General features: G+C 41.7%; 1 protein-coding gene across 1 annotated transcript in view; it reads left to right on the forward strand.

The window, feature by feature from the left end:
- Positions 1–25,861, forward strand: part of bsna (bassoon presynaptic cytomatrix protein a) — a 231,293-nt gene that overhangs the window by 196,638 nt on the left and 8,794 nt on the right. Inside the window, 4 exon segments of the mRNA XM_055166407.1 lie at positions 7,480–9,928; positions 10,913–11,183; positions 13,687–13,913; positions 23,614–23,984. Of these exon segments, the coding sequence (XP_055022382.1) occupies positions 7,480–9,928; positions 10,913–11,183; positions 13,687–13,913; positions 23,614–23,984 (3,318 nt within the window).

The following is a 25,861-nucleotide window of genomic DNA, read 5'->3' on the forward strand; positions in this document are numbered from 1 at the left end:
CGATTTTGCGTAACATTGGACCATTAATAATATCTTTAGCTTCAACAAACGCGTGCGTGTGGAACAGATATCTTGGCCTTGCGTCGGCTTTTACTGTTAATTACATTCTGCACATAGCGATCATTAGCACTTTTCTCACTGAGGTCTTTGGAGTAATGCTGTCAAGAGGCTCTTACTTCACACATTACTTGGAAATGAATAGCTCTTGTAAAGCTGAGAGCAAATGCTGACCGTAACAATGGAGCTGGAAATGTACAAGATTTGCCACTTAGCCACTTATCATTCACCACCACGACTTAAATACTTAAATACAGTACCACAGTGTGACAGAAGAGAAGGGCTGCGGATGGTGAGGTGATTTTAGCTAATGGGGACCAACACCTGATGTCATTTATATTCCCTGAGGGTGTGAAGCTAACTGTCGGCACTGCTCTGTCTGAAGCTCTGTTACTCATATTAGGCTTTATCCGAGCATTGCTTCAACACAATCTGACGGCAAAGAGCTGACTTGGCTGGAACTGCAACACGAGAGCTGATTTGTGCTGTTAAACGAGTCCCTCTATAACAGCGTTACAGTCACATGCCAGATAGCACTGGCAAACAGTTTTTCAGGTAGTCTCCAAGGCCCAAGGTTTCGAAATAGCCGCCCGTTCAAGTCAATGGGCCGAGCTCAATGGCGCATGACTCCAGATTCGCCTTTAGCCTGGCGAGGTGCTTCCGGTGGCCTGGGCTGATCGAGCATGTGCAGTAGTGCTCTTCTCTACAAGATACACAAGGGCCCGGTCAAGCAGAAGTAAACAGCAAGAACAAAAATTCAAGTTAATGCATCTGATATAAAAATGTATTGAACAGATACGTATGTACTCTAGTTTATGAAACTGTTTACCTTTTTTCTGCACCATTTTTGGTTCTAAAGTTACATACGTTTTAAACAGACCATGTATGAAACATGGAACAAAAATTATTTCCCAAATTTCAAAGACCTGAAAATCATGTAAATAAATGGATGTATTTCATCATATCTTGTGTTATTCCATCTTTGAACTGTTGATGAAGGTACATGATTTAAAAAAATTTATAAAATAAATTTAAAATGATAAAAATTTGCTTGGAAGGACTGACATATTTTATAGAAATAGTTTCCTTTCATTTTGAAGTAATATTAAAGTATTCGGAAGAAAAAATCTGACAAATTATGCAAAATCCTGCACCTTCTACTTGTTTGAACAATTTTCCCTCCGTTACTTTTCCCTCCGTTACCATGACCTTTCTTAATAAAAAACCTCATTACTCAAAAAGTAAGAGGTTTTTCAACCTAATCTTGTACCATATGGTAGAAAACTATATGAAGCAAATATTCAAACCAGTTTGTTAAGGATATGTAAGTGAGAACCAAGAGTTATCACTGTTTGTATTTATTGCCCAAAAAGTGCTGCATATTTCATTCCCTCCGTTACCGACATGAGTTTTTAAATTTTTTGTCAACAGTTTGAAAGAATATCACAGGTTTAACTTGACCCTGTTGGAGTGTAACTCTTTCCTACATTCTGATACTTTACTTATTTCAATAGTCCCTCTAGTTTCTGAATAAGAGACATTTGAATGTCAAAAATCTGCCCCTGTTTCCCTCCGTTACTGCTTGACTGGACCCACAAGACCTTGCATGGAGTGTGGTCTTGTGTATCACGTGATCGCTTTGACCAATCAGAGCGAGAGGAGCCAGAGCGAACAATTATAAAGCGTTTTTTAAGACAACTGGAGGATTTTGAGCTGAGAATAAGTTTATGATCTAAAAATAGGTAAAAATCGCCTCAAATTCCTACATTTTTGAAAGTTGTAGGTGCCCTGTCAGCCGAACACGAGCAGTTTGTGATCACATTGCCTCTATGAGAATAATCTTTTCTCGGCGGGAGGGATTTTTTCGCTTAAGTACCAGTGAGTGACCACAACATCAACTGGAGGCAGCTACAAGCAGCAACACCCTGTCCAGTTATTTCAATAGATCCATGGTTGTCCCTTTCACCTTTTTGTTGAAAATCAAACACCTAAACAGGAACGTGAACGCTCGTATTGAACACAGACTCCTGAAAATGTGGTCTGTTTAAATCAACATTGTATTTTTGTACAGTTTCCAGCCTATTTTCAGACTTTTTTTGTTGTTGTCTGTGTTTGCTAATGTGTGCATTGCGTCTCCATGGTAACTCCTGCACATAGAGATAAACGTGGAGCACCCCCTGCGTGACGTCAATGCAAATGCAGACAAGTTTTAGATCGTCTGAAATCTCAAGGAAGAAATAATAAATGGATTGAAACAACACATTTTCAGGAGGCTGTGATCAATACGAGCGTTTATGGTCCTGTTTAGATGTTTGATGTTCAACAAAAAGATGAGAGTGACTAAATAAAAACTGTAATTTTATGTAATGTAATGTATGTCAACTCTTTGTAATCAGATTCTGTCGAAAAATCACTGAGATTAAAGTCTAATTTGAGCAACAGAGCTTCAGACAGAGCAGAGCTTACAGTTAGTGTCACACCCGCAGTGGATTTTGATGACACCAGCTGCAGAGTATCAATAAAAACATGAGATGAGCAGCTTCTGTTAGATTTTGTGTCTGTAATATTAAACGACTGCAATTCAGAATGATCCTGATTTGCAAGTAGAATAAGATTAACATAACCTCCCAATATAAATAACTGTGTGGTTTGCAAATAACAAAGAGCAAAAAACATTTACTAGAAAATCAAATAATCTTCTAAGTCTGAAGAGTAGGGATGCACTGATACTGATATTGTTATGAAATATTGCCGCCAATACTGAAAAATTAGCTGGATCGAATATCAAATGGGCTTTTACTGTATTTTTTGGACTATAAATCGCTCCGGAGTATGCGTCGCATCAGTCAAAAAATGTGTAATGAAGAAGAAAATAATATATATAAATTGCATCGGACTAGATCACAGGTGTCAAACATAAGGCCCAGGGGCCAGATCCGGCCCTCCAAGACCTTTAATGTGGCCCTCGGCAGATTTTCTACTAAAATATTTTAATTATATTTTCTATTAAAATATTGGTAATTTTCTGCGGCACTGAGCAGAGTAGTGTCTCCAGCGTCTCTGTACGTGGCCCCTCCCACCAGAGCAGCACAAATGAAGACTTGTCTCTTTCCAAACGCTCTTAAAGGACGATCGTTTTGACTGTTGACCGTGACACCCTCATCAGAAAAATGTCCAACATGAGAAAAGTGGAGCCGAGTGCAGAATTTTACAAGAAAAATTGACTTATTCCTGTTTACAGACAAGTTATTGTTAAAATATTGTGTTGAAATTGCATTTTTCTTAAAGTTTCAGGTTGTTCATGATGTTATAATATTTTGTAAAAGAAAGAGTTCATCAATTAAAAAAGATTTCTGTAATAGATTTGTGTTTCTCTGCACAAATATTTTAACTTATTGCTATTTTTGGGTATATATGCCATGAGTTTTCTGATCCGGCCCCTTTGGGATCAAAGTAGGTTGGATACGGCCCCCGGACCAAAATGAGTTTGACACCCCTGGACTAGATTATAAGTTTACCAAACTCTCCGTCTCACTCCAAATCACTAAATCCATTCAATTCATCGTCCTCGGTGTCACTTCTGAGCAACTCCTCGACCTCCGGAGGTAAACTGCCACTTCCTCTTCTGCGTAGCTGTCGTCAGACTCAGGATCAGAGTCAGTTAGAATTATTCCGGCCTTTTTGAATCCCGACAGGATGGTTTCGATTGTCACTGAAGTCCAGGCTTTGTCGATCCTTCCAGTGACTTCCAGGAAAGTTACATGGTGCACCCTCCCAGTTGTCACAAGTTTCTCGCTCACTCCAAACTTTCTTTCTGCTGCTACCATTTTCGGCTGCGTATTTCGCTACTTGCAGCTTGTAATCTGCAAATTATGATTTTTCTATTTATTTTTTTGGTGGGTGAGTGAGGGGGGGATTTGTGTTCAGTCTTCTCAGTTGTCTTTATAAGTTTGTTTAAATTTTCAGTGGCACAGAAGTAATGGTGCGACTGACATCATCCCAGACAGGACAGACTCTTTCTACAGGAGACATGCGCAGTAGAGTGAAGTGACAGCGGTACAGGAGTAACAGGAGCAGCAGATACTGACACACAAGACTAGTATAAGTATAAGCCAAGTTTGTCACAGGACCATACAAACCATGAAAAAAAGTAACTTTTAGTCAACTTTTAGTCCGAAAAATACAGTAATTGGATGTTATGAGAATATTTACTGGCTGATTTTGACCTAGAACGTCTCATAATGTTTGAACTTTTATTCATTCAAAGTTGTTCAGTAGTTATTTGAAGGATAAAACAGTTGCATAACAGTTGGATCTCTTGTGTAATAATTTAACTGTGTTTTAATAAGGAAATAAGTGCTATTTTCCATCCCTACACGGGTACTGGCAGATACATAAAATCAAAGTATATATATCGGTATCGGAACTGAAAAAAGCTGAATCAGTGCATCCCTGCTACAGACTGAACGGTACACTCGTTAAAACCTAAAAAGGAAGGTAGGGTTAATTATCTGAATTTATGTCAATGTATCGATCTAGATAATGGATATTACTATAATCGTTTTTTCAGACATGGTCATCTGAATAACACACACTGAATTATACATGAGTCTTTTAACAAGTATTTATAAAATATTCATTAAAAACGAAACCAAAAATGCTAAAACGTAAAACAACACAGTCACAATTAGTCTCTGTTAGAATTCCATCATTAAAACTGCATATCCAAAGACTTACGATGTTTTGAGTGGCACAGAACCTTGACTAATGCCTCTTATGAAGTTTGGATATCGGAACGTAATTTTTAATTATTCATAAGCTCTCCAATCTCACATAATGGTTTTGCCTTGTCGCTACTTCAAGTGAGCTCAGGCTACAATACAAAACAACAGGCAGCGTGAAATGATTCAAAGCATTTTTAATTTGTTTTCTTTACAAGTCAATATTCATTCACACTGTGGCTATTGTGTGATTTATAATGACTCACCGTTTTGCAGATTACTTATTGAGTAGTTTTGCCATTTCATTTTGATTTATTTAAGTGTTAAAAGGACAAGTTGTCCATCTACCTACGCACAAACTTTTAAAACTGCAAAGTTGGAATGTTTAAAAAATGTTAATTCTCTAGTTGGGGCGTTCATTTGAATTAATTTGAATTTGAATGGAGCGTTTAACAAGTCCAATTAAGCGTTTGATGGACCTTAATTTAGATTTTATTTTGAGGTGTAATAAAATCTATGTTAAATGTCTCAGTATTGTTTGCAACTTGCAAGATGAGATGATTCAACTTGTTTAGTTTGTCAGATAATCTCGGCCTAACTGCAACTGCAAAAAGCACAACAATGTTAATCATTTTTATTCTGCCTTTTCTAAACATAAATTAAATTAAAGGTGCATTGTTAAAATTTTCTGGTGGAGTCCATCACCTGCTTGTTTCTAATGGATATGTCATTGCTCTGCCTGGAATGTTCCACAGTGTGACATTAAACAGCTCCACCTTACATTTATTCAATTACAGGTGGTTTTATAGTAAAAAAAAAAAAAAAAAAACTCATTTTGACTGTGAGCAGGGTCGCCTCTCCACCAGTGTTGGTAACGAATTACTGTAATGCATTGCTTTTTGCTGTAACACAGGGGAAAAAACAGCAATATTATATATATATTATATATTATATAATATACTCGGTACAAATGTGAGTAACGTGCGTTACAAAGCTTTTTTAACCTGGATTGAAGTGGTGGGTTTTTCTTCATACAAATTCGCTAAAATCACCGCGATATCAGCAGCGATGAAACGCCGGAGACGCGGCATAGACCTTCAGGTAACCGCGGACGAGAGGACCGACGCAGAACTCTACGCTGTTTAGACCTGTTTAGACCTGGGTCAGTTCTGGTTTAGACCTGGTTTACAGTTGTCAGAAGTGCTGTGTGTTTGCAAGTTTTCTCCCCGACAAAAACCCACTACGTCGACAAAACATTCTGCACCGACAAAGTCTCCTGCACTCGCACCCAAAAGACAGAGGAAGATGCATTCAGTTGTGGTTTAGTCCTGGTTTTGTTCTGGTTTAGTTCTGGTTTAGTCCTGTTTTAGTCCTAGTTCAGTCCTGGTTTAGTTCTCCTCTTCAGTCCTGAAATCAGTCCGACGTTAGTCCTCCTGTTTAGTCCTGGTTCAGTCCTGGTTCAGCTCTGGTTTAGACCTGGTTTAGTCCTGGTTCAGTCCGTATACGGCGCAAAAGTTCAGCATCTTCGCAGTTATTTTGGTGAGAGTAAATTAAAGTAATGCAATAGTCGTGTAATGTTTTACATTTTAAATGCAGTAATATTGTAATGTAACGAATTACTTTGAAATGACAGTAATAAATAACACATTACAGTTTTAAAGTAACTTGCCCAACAGTGCTCTCCACAGAAGTGACCTGTAATTTGGTCTGGTTTGGTCTCCATGAAGATAGAAAGATTTAATACCAAACTGTGCAACATTCCAGACAAAGCTATAACGTTTCCATGGTGAAAAGCATTTGCTGGACCCTCCACCTGAAAACTTACACAATGCAACTTTAAATTAAATGAAATTAAATAAAGTTTTGTGATTGAACTAATACCAGTATGTGTCTGTGACTGTCATGTGTCATATGTCTGCTAACACAAACTCCACTCTTGTTCTCCGTGTCTCGTCTGTGTCTGTACGTTGTCTTGTCCTTTCTGTTTTTTGACCTCTTTATCTTTTTTGAGTTTCCCTCTCTTCCTCCTGTCCCATACTCCCCTTTTCACTGCCCTGCCCTTGTGTTGGTCATTTTGTTGTTCTAACTCCCCGTTCCGTTTCATCTCATCTCCACTTTAACTTCCAACGCGTTTCCCTGCGATGTTTATAATTTGTTCACGTGCCCCTCAAATGTCCAAACTGTTATTCTCGTCTCAATGTTTATCTCTGTGTATTCTCGTCACTTGTTTCACTTTCTTCAAACAATAATGCGCCATTTTGCATCTTTGGCTTGCATTTGTCGCTTGGTTTGCGTTATTGCTTCTTGCGTCTTCCATTTGCCGTAAACGCAATGAATTCTCTCCCTAACTTCGCCCATGCACATCTACGTTTATGTTTATACGCCCACCTTTACCAATTGTGCTGTACTATTTTTTTGTTGCCGTGCTGTGTCTGTATCTTGTCTCACCATTTTGGATGTTTTCTGGACTCTCATACCACACAAACTCCCCAACTTTGCATGCTTCTCCCATACTACTATTTGGCTTTTTTACATCATATTTGCTCTCTTCCACTTGTGTCCCTTACAACTCACTCCACTATCTGCTATCTTCCACCTTTCCATGTCCGAACGGCCCCATTTTCCGTCCATTTTTGCCCCCGAATCCTGTTCTCTCCTCCCCTACCCCCGCCCCTATATCTCTGTCTGTCTCTCTCTGCAGTTGGCCGCGTTGCAACAGAGCTCCCTGCTGCGTAAGGTGAAGCGGACCCTCCCAAGCCCGCCTCCGGACGAGACCGTTGCCACCTCGCACCACCTGCCCATGATGACCCCCGCGCTACAACAAGTCTACCTGCCCGCCGTGCCCAGCCTCAAGCCCAGCTCCCGATCAGGTCTGGCCGCAAAAGCCAGCCTCCTCAAGGACCTCACCCACGAACTGAAAGCTGTGGAGCAAGAGTCCACCAAGCTCCGCAAGCAGCAAGCCGAGTTAGAGGAGGAGGAGAAGGAAATCGATGCCAAGCTGCGATACTTAGAGCTGGGCATCCATCAGAGGAAAGAGACATTGGTGAAGGAGAGGGAGAGGAGGGATATTGCTTACCTCAGGTGTATGGGGGACACTAGGGACTATATGTCGGACAGCGAGTTGAATAATCTCCGTTTAGCAGCTTCAGGGGTGCATGACGCCAACGGTCTGCTGACGACGAGGCCGAGTACCGCGCCGTTGAGCCAGTTCCCCAGCGATCTCAACACAGCGGCGCAGTACCCTCCCACGTCTTCTTACATGTCATGTCAGTATCAAAGTCAACCACAAGTACCCACCCAACCGCCAAGTGTTCCCTACCAATCCTCAACATACAACCAACCCCCTTACCCGACAGTGTCCCAATCCCAGGCGCTACCGCAGCCAACGCCTCTCCAGACTCACGGTCCCCCTCCCCCTGGACCCACCTACCAGCCTCCGACCTCATATCCCTCCCACACGTACCCCCAAGCCCAGCCCCCATACCCCCAGACAGAACTGGGGATACCAGCTGCACCGCAACCCCAGCCTGGGCACACCACGACCGGCTTTGCGCCCGCTCCGCCGGGTCAACCACCGTACCCCACCCACAGCTCACCATACCCAAGTGCTGTGTCCTCCTACCCCAGCCAAACCACTGCTCCTTATCCAGGTCAACCCCAGGCTGATATCCTGACAGTACACCCAGGCAGGCCAAGGCAGACCACTCTTGCCGATCTCGAGCACAAGATGCCCACAAATTATGAAACTCTTAGCAACCCGACAGTGGTGGTGACGACGACCGCTCAAGATGCCACGTATTCGAGTGCAGCGCCTTCATATGGACAGTATGGTGGTACTACAACTATGGCTAGCTCTTATGGTCCTTATAGTTCTGCTCCAGTGTCCAGCAGCTATGGTGGGTATTCCTCCATGCCACCTAGTACTTACGGACAGTACACTTCAAGCGCAGCTACTTCCTATGGCCAGTATACCACAACTACCGCTAATACTTATGGCTATACTACTACCACAGCTAGTTCTTATGGACAATACACCTCAACTGTGTCCAATGCGTACGGGCATCCGGTAGACAGTCCGTCGACATATAGCACCGCAGATCCGATGTATGGGGGCCCTGGCTTAGAGCAAAACATCCCAAGAAACTACATGATGTGTGATGATGTTAGTGAGCTGACGGCAAAAGACGGGCTGGGCACGACAACAGGGGACATGATGCATCATGGCGGCACAGGGCGTTATCCGGGAGACGTCCACAGCAGCACGACGCGTGGTGGCACTGGCTCCTATGGCAGGGCTCCAGAGGATGAAGCAGCACTACAGGAAGACATGTACGACCACCACGGCAGGGGTAAGAGCAGCTACAGGCACGGACCACTAGGGGGCATGGGTGGGGGATTCTCCTATTTGTACGACTACGACTTCAAACATGGCAGCATTCGACAAAAGCAAAGAAGCCTCTTGGCACCGGCCGTCATGTCCACCAAGCGCAGCAAGCACCGTAAACTGGGGAGCATGGAGCAGAAAATCTCCAAGTTCTCCCCCATCGAAGAGGCCCGGGACGTGGAGGCAGACCTGGCAGCTTACACCGCAGCAACAGCAGGGGGCGGGGCCTATCCCTCGTCCCAAATCCGAGGGCGTCAGCTGATCGAGGACTACGGCTTCAAGCGGAGCACTTTTGACAGCAGCACTGGTTCTGGTCACATCAGCAGATACTACGGATCCATGTTCGATGACGATGATCGGATTTACTACACCGCCGGTGGCCGCTCACGTTCCCACGGCTACGGCATGGACAAAATCTCTTCCCGGGACTATTCAGGGTACCGCAGTCGCTCCTATGAAAGAGACGACCGGTCCTATCGCTCTGGCTACAGCCGGGGCCGCCATCCGACCAGGCAGTACTCCGAAGAAGAGAGCCCTCTCAGTCCCATGGGGAGGTTCATAAGTTCACGTCGGTCTTCGAGTTTAGGTCCTGATCCTTACGAGGGGCGCAGCAGTAGATATCATTACTATTATGGCCAATATGGGTCCAGTCATTCCCTCCCAGATGTGCAGGACCATATCCGGGACCTCCCCAGGACACACGTCTACAAATCGGATGACACATACTTAATAGACGATTATCATTGCGCTGTGTCAGACAGCGAAGGTAATTGTGCGAGGACCTCCCGCACAGTCTCTACTACTGCCCCCACCGTTTTATTAAGTGCCCCCCCACCCACCCAGAGGCTAGGCCTAGCGAATAGGCAGTCTGTGGCACAAAGACAGAGCTAGTGGTTGCATGCTGGTGTTTACGTCACTTGGAGCTCTTTTGAATGGACTGCTGTCTGTCTGTCTGCCTGTCTTGTCCGTCCACCCGCCTGTCCGTCAAGTCTGTCTACTTCTCGCATGGTCGGCGTGGTCGTTTCCTTCGCCTAAACTCTGAATCACGTCCAAGGTCTTTGCACGCCACTGATGCCTTGTGTGTTCTTTCTTACAGGGTTGATCTCTTACGATTTCTGATGTTTATGTCTTTTTATGTTACATTGTCCACACTGCAAAGCAGCCCACATTGTACAGATTACTTTGTGGCAAAACGTCCCAACATGCAGTCACTGTAAACTCTTTCTCTGCAGCCTTAACTGACCATTCTGTATTCGATATCCCTTTTAAACAGTAAATAAACAGACTTATACTTTCTTTGAGGGAGCAGAAGCTTTAGAACCAAATAACCTGCTCCACGTAGCCAAAGCAAATAATGTCTAAGGTTATACATAGTTCCTCTTTCTAGGGAAGCATCCAATTCATAAAATGTTGCTAAGCTACAACACAAAAGTGACTATTTGTTGGCTCGCTTCTTGAAGTTCACCATTTGAAAGCTTTACTTCCATCTCGGCCTTGAAAGTGGACTCCTCTGCAGTGTCTGTCTCTCTACATGTCTTGTAATGTTCCAAGTTGACGTGTAGTGTGAAGTGCATGACTGTAAGTGTTTTCTTTGATTTCTGCCTCTCTCTGTCTGTCTCCGGCTCCTCCTCTTCCTCTCGTCTGTTGCATGCCGTTGGTGGTCCTCGTGCCTCCTCCCGACTCTCAGCCTGCATGCCGCTGTCTCCAAACGACATGGAGATTGACTGTGACTTGCTCTCGGTTTCCAAAGCGTACCATTTGGGGCAGGAGGAGACGGACTGGTTCGAGAAGCCCCGGTCCAGTTCGCGTCACTACGGCAGCCACTCGTCCTCTCGCAGCAGGGGTCATGCCGGGGTCAAACACACGTACCACGATTACGATGAGCCGCCTGAAGAGGACCTGTGGCCTCAGGACGAGTACGGACACAGCGGGAGACACTCTTCCTCCCGCGACCACAGACACCACGGCAGCTCGGGACGCCACTCCTCCTCCAGGCACTCGGATGAACAACGCTCTTCAAGGTATTACTGCTGTTAATGTCCTTTTTGTTCACTGATTTACCCAATTATAAACTTAAATGCTGGAAATATGGGAGAGCGGTCAGATAGGCTGACCCACAGGTTGGTGGTGCGATTCCACAAATGAATGCTGTTGTTTTGTGTCCTTGGGCAAGACATTTAACCCACCTCACCTCTAGTGTCTGTGTACACTGGTGTAGGAGAGTGTGTGTGGGTGAGTGGTTCCTTTATGTAAAGCTCTTTGAGTGCCTTGAAGGTGGAAAAGTGCGATATAAAAATGTGACCTTAAATAAACCCCTGTTAATGTAGCTGGAGAGAGACAAGTCCCTCGTAGAAGAATAATACTAAGAATACTTTAGCATTGTGTAAGTCGTTTTCTTATTTAGTTTTTGACTGAAGTAGAATTTGCAAGTGTAGTAGTAGAAAGAGACAAAAAGCAAGAGGAGAACTGTATAAAAAAAAAGTGCACTAAGGGAATGTGACAGCACCCACATTGTTCGTCTCCAGTCAAATGAAGCTCATGAGGCTAACGATTATAGGGGCAAATTTGGACCCATTTCCATCGGAATCAGAATCAGAATCAAATTTATTTGTCATTCCAGTATAAAAAATACACAGAAACGAAACAATGCACTCAGGTCCAGGTCAACAGCAGCACAGATAACAATAAGAACAAATAGTTATAATAAGAATAAATAGTTATAACAAGAATAAAATAGTTAAAAATATTGTATGTCAACCCGCCTCCATTTTCTAAAGTGCGTTCCAAGTCAGTGCTGTTTTGTAGTGTTTTTTCTGACAGAATTAATCTGTCTCACGGCATCAGGATAAAAACTGTTCCGTAGTCTCGTGGTCCTGGCCTGTAGGTGGCGCAATCTTCTGCCTGATGGGAGAGCTGTAAAAAGTTCATGTGCTGGATGGGTGGAGTCTTCCATGATGCTGTGGGCTTTTGTCCTGCACCTGCTGATGTAAATATCTTCAATGCAGGGTAGGCTACAGCCGCAGATGTGCTCCGCAGCTCTAACTATCCTCTGCATATTGACAATAGGAATTTATTAACAAACAAAATAGCAAAATAAAAACACCAATATGTACCATATTTTTTGGACTATAAGTCGCTCAAGAGTGTAAGTCACAACAGCCAAAAAAATGCAAAATGAAGAAAAAAACATAAGTTGCACCGAATTATAAGTCGCACTTTTTGGGGGAAATTCATTTTAGAAAAGCAGAGACCAGGAACCAACATCTTGAAAGGCAAGTTGAATCAGTGTCTGGTATGTTAACGCAACATATTAAGTTATTCAGAACTATAGCATAAACAACAAAACATAAAAAGTTTACCAAACTCTCATTCTCACTTCAGATCACTAAATCCATAGAATTCTTCATCCTCAGTGTCACTTCTGAGCAACTCCGTGACCTCCAAAGACGGAGCGCCACTTCCTCACCTGCATAGCTGTTGTCAGACTCAGCATAAGCATCAGCAATTGACTGACATGATACAGACAGGACAGAGGCTCTTTCTGCAGGAGACATGCGCAGTAGAGTGAAGTGACAGTGGTACAGGAGGAATAGGAGCAGCAGATACTGACACACAAGCCTAGAGCTCCTTCTTGAGGCTGTCAGTTTGAAAATTTTAATGTATAAGCCGCACCAGAATATAAGTCACAGGACCACACAAACCATAAAAAAAGATTTATAGTCTGAAAAATACAGTACTGTATAATAGTGGGTGAAATTTGGGGGTCAACATGTAAAACTTACCTACAACCTTTATCTATTTTACAAAAAAGGGCCCTGAGAATTGTAGACAGCCATCCAACCTAATATTTGTTCAACTTAAAGTGTTGAAAATGCAGGAATATTGTTGACTTAAGTCTCCCCAAAGTCATGTATAAAGCAAAGTGCAAATGTATGACCTGTAAATATTCAAAGACTGTTTGAGATGAGAACAAACCACTACAATTTAAAAGGAACCTACATGTTTAAAAAACCCAGATTCAGAACCAAAGTTATGGAGAGAAGCATCTCTGTGAAAGGAGTTCACTTATGGAATAGTCTTGACAAAGAAATAAAAGAATCAAGTACAATGACGACATTTAAAAAAAAATACTTAATATCAAATGCATTGTGTACGTATGAAAAAGAAAACGAAGTTGTTGTGCATAAAAGTGAAGATTTCTGTTTGCAACTGATTAATAATTGTGCCTGAACTGATTTGGAATGTTTAGTGACCATCGGTGTTGATGTTTTGTCTTGAAAGGGGAAAGGGGGGCAGATAATATAAGATTTTATCTTCTTTCTGCTCCTTTTCATTCATTTTTTGTGTGTTTGATGTTGTGACACTGTTGATGTCTTTTTATACTTTATGAATGATATAAATAAACAAATACAAAATGTAGTTGTAGCTGTAGTGGGAGCAGTATCCAGATCTGTACACAAGTAATAGCCATAGCATGAATCTCAAAATAACACATTTTTTTATATGATCCATCTGTACCTCCAGGTCTTCCAAGGGCCACCCCAAAGACCCGTCCATGCGTCACGACCCCTCAGGGCGGTCCTCGTCTTCAGGGAGGAGAGGAGAGTCGCGCTCCGGGAGTTACCATTCGTCTGATTATTCTCGAGATCCGTCCGGGCACCACCACGGACAGAGGTCTTCGAGGCAGGGAGATCCACACCGCTCGTCCAGGAGCAAGTCCCAACCTCCAGGAGACATGCAGGGACAGACAGGTAACATGACTAGATATTAGCACAGGGGGACAGGATTTTCAAAATAAAAAACTGGGACATCCCTGGTTTGGGTTAGTTGGTAATTGGCTAATGTGAGTCAGTATAGTCACATTTTCTTTGTGTTTTGGTCATTTTTAAGCAGCTTTTCTGTATTTTACCTAAACAAATGACAATATATGCCTCTTTTTACTGTTGGCAGGGATCACACTGGTTAAAAATAGGGACACCTGGGACATTTCTTGTAAAAAGAAACTGGGACAAATCACTGGTTTTGGATAAATCTGCTGGGAAAGGGGACACAGGACTCAAAACTGGGATTGTCCCGGGTAAATAGGGACATGTGGTCACCTTATATTAGCGTTCTATGTTTGCTTTTAATATCAAAAGGCTCACTTAACTTTTCATTTCAAATTAAATAAAGCAATTGCTCAACGCAGCTTTTCATTTAAGCATCTATAGACGGATTATTTGTTTATCAACTCAGCAGATGCTCGCGCTTTAACGTGAAGCTGCAATGCGAGCTACCAATGTTGTCAGTGCACTAAAACAGTTTTCATCATGTATTAAAATAAGTTAAATGAATATAAATGAGTGGGACACCTGTTAATGACCCATATGCGTTCAATGCAAGTGAGTGCGTAAATCACTAGAAGAAATGTCTCAAACTTCAGTAGCTGGATATCCACTCATACCTGATCGACATAACAAGTCCCCGAGAGTCTGAAATCTGCTGAAATCCTACAAGACACTGACATGATACCAGACAGGATGATGGCTCTTTTTGCAGGAGACATGCGCACGTAGTCGGATAATCCCTCTATATTACACAAAATGTACTCTTGTGAGTTTATAGTAGGGATGGGCATGATTAATCGATAATTGATCATTAAGAATTTCATCGATTACGTTCATTTTAATCGACAAACCGAATGCAGGTTGCTGTGCGTAGCGTAAAGTGACCAAACAGTCTGTACATGTGTCTCTCTGCACTCAGAAGGAGCGAGACACAAACAGTGGGTCAGTCTGCAACGTACCGAAGCACAAATGTGTATTTAACGATGATTTGTACAAGAAATTCCACGCTTTCCGTTGCGTTCGGGACAAGTGTGAGTCCATGTGCACAGTGTATAAAGCAGCACATATGTTTCTGTGTCCAGTGGGAAAAAGTTTTACCAGGTGAGAGTCGCTCAATGTCGATGACGAGTCCCCACCTCCCTCCCCCCGTACGGTGTCCTGGTTTTGACAAACGCAAATATGGTCACACTAACCTGTATTCACTGAGTCATGTCTTTTAATCCAACAGAAGTTGAACCACATCAGCGACACAAGAGCTGTAGTTTTATCTTCGCTTAGTTTATGCAAATTAGCGATGCGGTTTTAAGTTTCATTTCTGTGAGAGTTGCGCAAAACTGAATTAAACACATTATAATGTCAAACGGGCTGATGTGGCTCTAGAGTCGTTACGGTTTATTGTCGTAAAGTTGAATTTATTTATGCAGATTAGTAGTGCAGATAGTAATAATAATGATGATCATTTTAATATAAAAAATGATTAATCGATAATCGATCGTTAATTCTTCCGACGATTGAATAAGAAAATTTCATCGAATGCCCATCCCTAGTTTATAGTCATGTTATCTCATCAAAAAACACACCTGGAGAAGTGTGTTGTTTCATTCTCACACACTTGAGTTGCATAATCCTCTGTTATTAATCTTTGTACATTTCCAAAGCTCATAAATGCCACCTTGTCATGAAGCAGTAGTTAATGTCTACGTTATACCTTTAGTTCAGTAGAGATACACAATTCCACCGCTGAAATCATCAAATTATATTATATATTACCACATGACATCATAAGGTGGAAGTGTTTTCAGAACTGAGACTGGGTTTGTGTGTTAAACATGTGTGACTGAAACAAAACACAACTCCAGGTCTGAAACAACATTATAACATAGATCAGAAAATAACGCAATATGGGCCCTTTAAGAGGAAATAAATGAAAGCTGCAGAATTAAAAAGCAATCATGATAAGTGAGGTGGTAGTAGAGTATAATAATAATAATATTAATAATACAATTTATTTATACAGAGATTTTCAGGACACACACAAGACGCTTTACAAGACAAATATTAAATGAGAAATAGACAAATAATACAGTAAAGATAAAAACTGTGAATCATAAAAGTTAGAAGTCTATTGTTTAGTAGTTGATAAACCTATTCTAGATTAACAACAAGGTCAGAAAAATGCATTAAATTTGGCAGTAGAAGTAGCACTGACATGATCAAACTCGGGGCTTCATTTCTTTACCAATAATAATGCGCTAACATAGTGTATAACAATACCAACTGTACACTACATTGGTTTTGGTAAAGAAACACTTTAAATATGTCCACATCTTTTTTTTTTTTTTTGTTTGTTTCTTTTTGCGAAGCCTGACTTTTACGATGAGCCGGCCCTCGGGGATCAACACTTTTTAATTAACTTTATCACAGAATCTACTCACAGTAAATTCTTCAGCTCGAGGCAGAAAGAGTCATTAAATCTCTGTCGGATCGTCGCTGTGCTCTGTTGTTTTATGTCAGAATTCATTTAAATCTTAATCTAGTCAACACAATGACAATAACAAATGCTTTGGGTCATCTATGGCTTCAGGAGGCAGCCGTGCAGTGAGGCTGTTTTACCTGGAAGCACTTCAGATTCTACTACGACGTTCTGAAAGAAGTACTCAGATTTGTTTCATAAGTAAAAGTACAGATAAAGATGTAAAAAAAAAGTAGAAGTAAAAGTATCACATGAAAAAATCTACTAAGTATTTTGTGCAGAAGTTAAGCAGGGCAGCCGCAGGGTCTTGAAAAGGTCTTAAATTTCATCTTCCTAAATTAAGGCCTTAAAAAGTCTTAAATTATGTTGTCCAAATCTTATTTTTTTCACAAAGGTCTTAAATTTCATTAGCCTATTTTTTTTTTTTTTTTTGTATACTCAACCGGGCTGCAGTGTGATGTTAAATGGAGGGAGGAAAAACAACAACAATGTGAAATCAGCGAACGTGAATGAACGTCTACTTTGGTGTATGTACAAACAATACAAAGAGTAAACGATCAGTACAGTGAACAATAGTTTGTTGTTGTTGAAATGTTTAAATGGTTGATGACACTGTGAGACAAGACAATGTGAGACGAGACACTGTGAGACGAGACACATGAGACGAGAGACAATGTGAGACGAGACACTGTGAGACAAGACACTGTGAGACAACAATGTGAGACGAGACACTGTGAGACAAGACAATGTGAGACGAGACAATGTGAGACAAGACACTGTGAGACAAGACACTGTGAGATGAGACACTGTGAGACAAGACACTGTGAGACAAGACACTGTGAGACGAGACAATGTGAGATGAGACAATGTGAGACAAGACACTGTGAGACAAGACACTGTGAGACAAGAGACAATGTGAGACTGTGAGACAAGACACTGTGAGACGAGACACTGTGAGACGAGACACTGTGAGACGAGACAATGTGAGACGAGACACTGTGAGACGAGACACTGTGAGACGAGACACTGTGAGACGAGACACTGTGAGACAAGACACTGTGAGACGAGACACTGTGAGACAAGACACTGTGAGACAAGACACTGTGAGACGAGACAATGTGAGACGAGACACTGTGAGACAAGACACTGAGACAATGTGAGACGAGACAATGTGAGACAAGACACTGTGAGACGAGACAATGTGAGACAAGACAAGTGACACTGTGAGACAAGACACTGTGAGACAAGACAATGTGAGACGAAGACAATGTGAGACAAGACAATGTGAGACAAGACACTGTGAGACAAGACAATGTGAGACAAGACACTGTGAGACAAGACACTGTGAGACAAGACAATGTGAGACAAGACACTGTGAGACAAGACACTGTGAGACAAGACACTGTGAGACAAGACAATGTGAGACGAGACAAGACACTGTGAGACAAGACACTGTGAGACAGACACTGTGAGACAAGACACAATGTGAGACAAGACACACTGTGAGACAAGACACTGTGAGACAACACTGTGAGACGTGAGACAATGTGAGACGAGACACACTGTGAGACACTGAGACAATGTGAGACAGAGACATGTGAGACAAGACAATGTGAGACAAGACAATGTGAGACAGACAATGTGAGACAAGACACTGTGAGACGAGACACTGTGAGACAAGAGACACTGTGAGACAATGAGACACTGTGAGACAACAGTGAGACACATGTGAGACGAGACACTGTGAGACGAGACAATGTGAGACAATGTGAGACAATGTGAGACAAGACAATGTGAGACAAAGAGACACACTGTGAGACAAGACAATGTGAGACAAGACAAGAGACACTGTGAGACAAGACAGACAATGTGAGACAAGTGAGACAAGACACTGTGAGACAATGTGAGACACAATGTGAGACAATGAGACAATGTGAGACGAGACACTGTGAGACGAGACACTGTGAGACAATGAGACAACTGTGAGATGAGACACAATGTGTGAGACAAGACACTGTGAGACGAGACAAGACTGTGAGACAAGACAAGACAATGTGAGACAAGAGACACTGTGAGACTGTGAGACACTGTGAGACAAGACAATGTGAGACAAGACACTGTGAGACAAGACACACTGTGAGACAGACAATGTGAGACAGAGACAATGTGAGACGAGACAATGTGAGACAACACTGTGAGACGAGACAATGTGAGACGAGACAATGTGAGACAAGACACTGTGAGACGAGACACTGTGAGACAAGACACAATGTGAGACAAGACAATGTGAGACAAGACAATGTGAGACAAGACAATGTGAGACAAGACACTGTGAGACAAGACAATGTGAGACAAGACACTGTGAGACGAGACACTGTGAGACGAGACACAATGTGAGACGAGACAATGTGAGACAAGACAACTGTGAGACAAGTGACAATGTGAGACAAGACAATGTGAGACAAGTGAGACACACTGTGAGACGAACACAATGTGAGACGAGACACTGTGAGACAAGACAATGTGAGACAAGTGAGACACACTGTGAGACAAGACAATGTGAGACAAGACACTGTGAGACAAGACTGTGAGACGAGACAATGTGAGACGAGACACTATGAGACGAGACACTGTGAGACGAGACAATGTGAGACAAGACACTGTGAGACGAGACAATGTGAGACAAGACAATGTGAGACGAGACACTGTGAGACGAGACAATGTGAGACGAGACACTGTGGAAGGTTCCTTTGTCTTGTTAGAATGTTATAAATAATTTTTTTGCCATTTTACAAGCAGTGCATACGACTATAAATGAGTTCTGAATGAGATTTTATAATAATTGTTATTTAAAGCAGTGAGTAATCGTCATTATAAGAATTGGCTCTGGTGTTTTTCGCCCGCATATTGGGAGCGATGTTGGTCTTAATTTTTTTCATTTAAGTGGTGTTAAAAAGGTCTTAAAAAATGTCTTAAATTTGGGGTAATCAAACCTGGGGATACCCTGTTGTATAATGCTTCAAATGTGAATATTGTTCAAGAGAAAATACTGAAGCTTTTTCAGCAGGTCTAATAAAAAATACTTTTACTTTTCAGTCCAGTTCAAAAATACCTGCTTTCAGTAAAGTAAAAGTAAAAGCATCAACTTAAAAACGTAAAAGTACAGACACCTAAAATTTACACTTATGTTCAGTACTTTACTATTTTTACTCTGTTTCTTTTCACTTTCACCACTGCAACTAATCCAACAGCGACCAACCTTCTGCAATTGTCAAATTACGGTTGTACAAGGCTGTAGTAAGTAAGCTACATCTAAAAAAGTAGTTCTACATGTGGATATTTTGTGTTATAGAGGCTTTGCACCGTCGCGTGACCCCTGTAACAACGGTACCTACGCCGCCATGACACCGGGCAACACTATGTCACTGACTTCAGCAGCATCGGAGAAACATGGGCAGGTTTTGTTGTGTATTTGGTTGTTCTAGACGCTCTGAAAGGGATAAAATGATTCGTTTCTTCACTGTTCCTCTGGAAATGACTCATCAGGATCAAACAAGGGAATTATCGAAAAAAAGACGCGGATTATGGTTAGAGAACATAAACTGCAAAGAGATTTCCTGTGGCACCATCAAGACTCACTCACGTCACTTTCATCAAGGTATTTGCTATTTAAATTGTTTCATAGTTTATTTAATGAGAGAAGCACATTTACTGAACTAAAATGTAAAAAGAAAACATTTGCAGTGTGAGTGGCAGTAGAAACTGTATCTTCCAGCGCACATATAAACATGTCACTCGTCGTAGGGACCAATGTTTTCTTTATTGTCTTGCTTATCCACAACTATGTCTTCTAGAATTAATCTCTTTTTGCGAGCGGATCTTTCTAACGTTCGCGAGGATCTTTTCATGGCCGATTCTTTCGAGGTTCGGCTCACAGACTCTTCGACTCGTGCGTCATGTTGATCACAGGAGCCCAGTGTGGGTTCGTTGAATCGTAAACTAGTGCAGGTTTTCCTGGATAAATTAATGACATTTTTGTTCAGTAAATGTGCTTCTTTCATTAAATAAACTATGAAACAATTTAAATAGCAAATACCTTGATGAAACTTCAGATGTCTTGAAGGTACCATAGGAAATCTCTTTGCGGTTTATGTTCTCTAACCATAATCCACATCTTTTTTTTTCGATAATTCTCTTGTTTGATCCTGATGAGTCATTTCCAGAGGAACAGTGAAGAAACAAATCGTTTTATCCCTTTCAGAGCGTCTAGAACAACCAAATACACAACAAAACCTGCCCATGTTTCTCCGATGCTGCTGAAGTCAATGACATAGTGTTGCCCGGTGTCATGGCGACGTAGGTACCGTTGCTACAGGGACACGTGACGGTGCAAAGCCTCTATACAAGTTACAAAAGGGAACATTAGCATTAGCTTTGTGGCAGCATCACTAAAAGTAAAGTTAGTAAAGCTAATAGCGTCGTGTACAGATAACGAGTAGCTGACAACAGTGACTAGCAGGACGGTGGCGACTAGGGATGGGCATTCGATGAAATTTTCTTAATCGATCGTCGAGAGAATTAACGATCGATTATCGATTAATCATTAACATTTTTATATTAAAATGATCATCATTATTATTACTATCTGCACTACTAATCTGCATAAATAAATTCAACTTTACGACATATAAACTGTAACGACTCTAGAGCCACATCAGCCCGTTTGACATTATAATGTGTTTAATTCAGTTTTGTTCAACTCTCACAGAAACAAAACTTAAAACCGCATCGCTAATTTGCATAAACTAAGCGAAGATAAAACTACAGCTCTTGTGTCGCTGATGTGGTTCAACTTCTGTTGGATTAAAAGACATGACTCAGGTGAATACAGGTTAGTGTGACCAGATTTGCGTTTGTCAAAACCAGGACACCGTACGGGGGGAGGGAGGTGGGGACTCGTCATCCACATTGAGCGACTCTCACCTGGAAAAAACTTTTTCCCACTGGACACCCGAAACATATGTGCTGCTTTATACACTGTGCACATGGACTCACACTTGTCCCGAACGCAACGGAAAGCGTGGAATTTCTTGTACAAGTCATCGTTAAATACACATTTGTGCTTCGGTACGTTGCAGACTGACCCACTGTTTGTGTCTCGCTCCTTCTGAGTGCAGAGAGACACATGTACAGACCTGTTTGGTCACTTTACGCTACGCACAGCAACCTACATTCGGTTTGTCGATTAAAATGAACGTAATCGATGAAATTCTTAATGATCAATTATCGATTAATCATGCCCATCCCTAGTGGCGACTCTCACCTCTTTTATCATGATCATAGACATAGTTAGCCTGGTTCCAAGTAGGAGGGAGGAGCAGGGGCATGAAGTGGTTTCTTCTTGTAACTGCTGCTGTTTACCTCATTATTCTGGCCTTAAAATGTTCATATTAACCCGCTTTACATGATTCTGGGGTTTCTAGTTTCCTATTTTGATCATAAATCGAGATATGAACGTACATAACAGAAGAATGAGGCGTTTCTTTCCCCGCCAACATTAACAACAGGTTTGACTGACAGCTATCACGTCCCACTGCCAAACCTTTAAGAGTGGAACGTACCTTCAGCACCCTCGCTTCTGATTGGCTCTTTTAGTTTAGTTTTTTTAGATTTATCGCACTATAACTGTTAGCCTTGACTGGTTTCATTTGGTTGTAAACAAACGCTATGGGTGATGATACTCCACTTCTTTGTACAAACGTTTAGGTACAGACTTGCATTTAGGGTAATTATTTGTACCAGAGCCAACTTAAAAACAAAACAATAATAATAAAAATATCTATAAAAGCTTCATGTTGACTGTGGTCTACATCTGCTTTGCCCTTTGACTATACAATTCATCAGTAAAAACCAGGAGTGTAACGATATCCAAGTCTCACGATACAATATTGTCACGGTATGAACCTCGCGGTACGATATTTATTGCGATATCGTGGGAAGGCTCACGATTAGGGATGTAACAATATCCAAATCTCTCGGTACAATATTTTCACAATATACATCTCACTGTACGATATTTATTAGAATATTTTGTGGAGGTTAACAAAACTGTTACTTTTTCCTCTTAAAATGCCTCGACAAGAGTTAATCCAAAGAACTAAAACTTAGGCTGCGTTCAGACTGCAGCCTGAAGTGACCCAAATCCGATTTTTTGGCCCCTATGTTCCTGTATCTGATCTTTTATTGACAGTCTGAACGACACAGATCCAATTTTTTCAAATGTGACCCAGGACACTTGGATATGTGGTCCTGAAACTGATACATATCTGATCTTTTGACATGCAACTTCAGTGTGAAAGACCAAAGCTCATTCATCCACCTACACGTTATCAACAAGCCACAAATGTCACTATTCTGCGCTGAAGTAGGCGAAAATTATTAATGAACTCCGTGTCACTGAAGTGAAGCACATCACCACTCACCACTCTTGGCTCCGTCTCCACATCCACACGTTCCTTTCAACGGACGTCGCTGCCGCTGCCCCACAAAACACCACGGCCAAAAACCTCGTCCTTCTCCTTCTCAATCTCCTCCTTAAAACAAGTAAGTTGTTCATGTTCTGGCTCCGGTACGAGAGGAACTTTAAAATCTCCAGGTGCTCAATGCTGCGTCCATGTTTGGACAACTTCCGTAAACACAGAGACGCTCGCTGTGGTTGACGTCGTCGTGTCTCCAGTGTCACATGCGGGACACTTTTGGACCTTTTAACGTTCACACTGGAGTCACATACAAGTCACATTTAATTGGAAATGTGAACGACCTCGCAAAAACAACGGATTTCACAAAAAAATCGGAATTGAGCGTTAAGCCCTGCAGTCTGAACGTAGCCATAAAAGTGCTTAGAACTGTTCTTTCTTCTTGTAGTCTGCACTGAAATGGAGCAAAGGATCATGGTCTATGTAGTTCCCTCTGTCTTTTTTTTTTTTAAGATATTGCTGCACCATAACTCTTAATTTAAGCAAAGAGACTTGGAATTCGATTTATTGCGATGGTCCACGATATTATTGTGAGAACTTTGACGATACGATATCACGATATTTCAGTTATTGTTACACCCCTAATAAAAAACACTCTTTTTGTCTCTCTTCTCAGGCTCCAGATCGAGTAGTTCCACCCGTGGGCAGGGTCCCTCCGGAGGTCCACCAGGCTCAGGTCGGGGTCCCGGATCTCAGGCGGACGGGACCCAGGGACAGAGGGCCCAGATGCAGACTCAGGCCCAGACATCAGCCTCCAGACCCGGGCAGGGCGGAGTCGGCGCCGCCCCCGGATCTCAACAGCAACCCCCCACAGCGGGACAGGGCGCGGGGCTAGGACCGGGACAGACCAAACCGGGGCAGATGGGGCAAATGGGACAAATGGGACAGATGGGGCAAATGGGACAGATGGGGCAAATGGGTCCAGCAGGAGGCGCTATGGGACAGACCAGGCAGACCGGACCTGCTGGGACCACATCGTCTCCTATGGTAAGTGGACAATGTACAAAAGTAAAACTAGTAAAGTACTGCATGTGTACATTGTGTAACTTTTCTGGTAGAGGGTTACTGCATTTCTTTGTCTGGAATGTTTCCCAGTGTGGCATTAAACCTTTCTGTCTTCATGGAGACCAAACCAGACCAAGTTACAGGTCAGATCTGTGGAGAGGCGACCCCGCTCACAGTCAGAATTCCAGTTTTTCTAGTTTTTTTTGAGCTATTAAACCACCTGTAAAAGAATAAATGTAAAGTAGATCTGTTTAAAGTCATACTGTGGAACATTTGAAGCAGAGCAATGGCGTCTCCATAGAAACAACCAGGTGACGGACCCTCCACCAGAAAAGTTACATAGTGCGCATTTAAAGTATAAATTTTAGGTATCTGTTCATTTACTTAAGTAGATTTTAAAGTGAATACATTTTACTTTTACTTCACTACATCTGAGAGCAGGTATCTGTACGACTGAAATGTAAAAGCATTTTTTTTATTATAGTTTGAGGGTTTATTTTTAAAACGTTCATAGTTTGAGCAAATAAAATATACAGATCAAAACAGTTAGAATAAAAAGATCGATTCAGTTGTTTCTGTTGAACAAATTTCAGCACAAATATGTATCAAAATCAAATCACTACATAAGATAAGATAAAATAAGATAATCCTTTATTGTCTCCCATGGGAGAATTTGTCTTGGGACAGGGGGTAACATGTTTTATCAAAGAAACAGGACAACACAACACAAAGCAGCACATAAACAAACACCATAAAACAAAGTAAATATGAGACCAGTATGACCACGAGTGATGCACCAACACGGACCTTTAAATTATCCTTAACAGGCAAACCCTTGCATTCTTCTGTTCTATTTAATTATTGCACATTCCCTAAGCCTATGTGCAGTTTTAGTTATAATTATTGCACATTCCCTAAGCCTATGTGCAGTTTTAGTTATAATTATTGCACATTCCCTAAGCCCATGTGCAGTTTTGATTGCACATTCCCTAAGCCTATGTGCAGTTTTGATTGCACATTCCCTAAGCCCATGTGCAGTTTTTGATTGCACATTCCCTAAGCCTATGTGCAGTTTTGATTGCACATTCCCTAAAGCCTATGTGCAGTTTTGATTGCACATTCCCTAAGCCTATGTGCAGTTTTATGCCATTTAAGCCTTGTGCAGTTTTAGTTATAATTATTGCACATTCCCTTAGCCTATGTGCAGATTTAATTATTGCACATTCCTTAAGCCTATGTGTAGCTTTAATGGCACATTCCCTACACCTATGTGCAGTTTTGATTGCACAATCCTAAGCCTTTTATAATTATTTTTAACTGCATTATCTGAGTTTAGCAGTTTAACAGCTAGTGGTACAAAAGAATGTTTGAATCTGTTCACATATGAAGCTTTCGATCTCAAAATCCACACGAAATACTTTTACTTTTTACTCTTTAAGTACATTTTTAAACAGGTACTACTTTTTTGCTGTACTTCTCCTTAAGTAACAAAAACTTAACAGAATAAGAAATGAGGGGCATTTTTACACTATAATAGACAATACTTCCAAAAAAAATTCTGAATTAAGGCTACGTTTATGATGAAAAGAAGACGCAAAAGTGGTGTCGCGTCTTCACTTTTTATTCCGCGTTTAGAGGAGCGTTTTCGGGAGGAAATCTGCGTGCACACGGTGACGCAAGAGTGTGTGGGATTTGATTGGGTATGAATGTCAGGCGGCTCGGTGGTGATGTACGTGACGTAAACGCGTACGCGACGTGAGCAGATCTGACCAGAGTTTTGCGTCTTGGGCAGTGTAGACGGAAACACTACAGCTTAATGTACTTAACTTTTCCACTCTGGAGGTTGGGTTCAGATTTTT

Source organism: Boleophthalmus pectinirostris, unplaced genomic scaffold (genome assembly GCF_026225935.1).
Source record: "Boleophthalmus pectinirostris isolate CB_2022bp ecotype Guang Dong unplaced genomic scaffold, ASM2622593v1 HiC_scaffold_8, whole genome shotgun sequence".
NCBI classification, from domain to species: domain Eukaryota; kingdom Metazoa; phylum Chordata; class Actinopteri; order Gobiiformes; family Gobiidae; genus Boleophthalmus; species Boleophthalmus pectinirostris.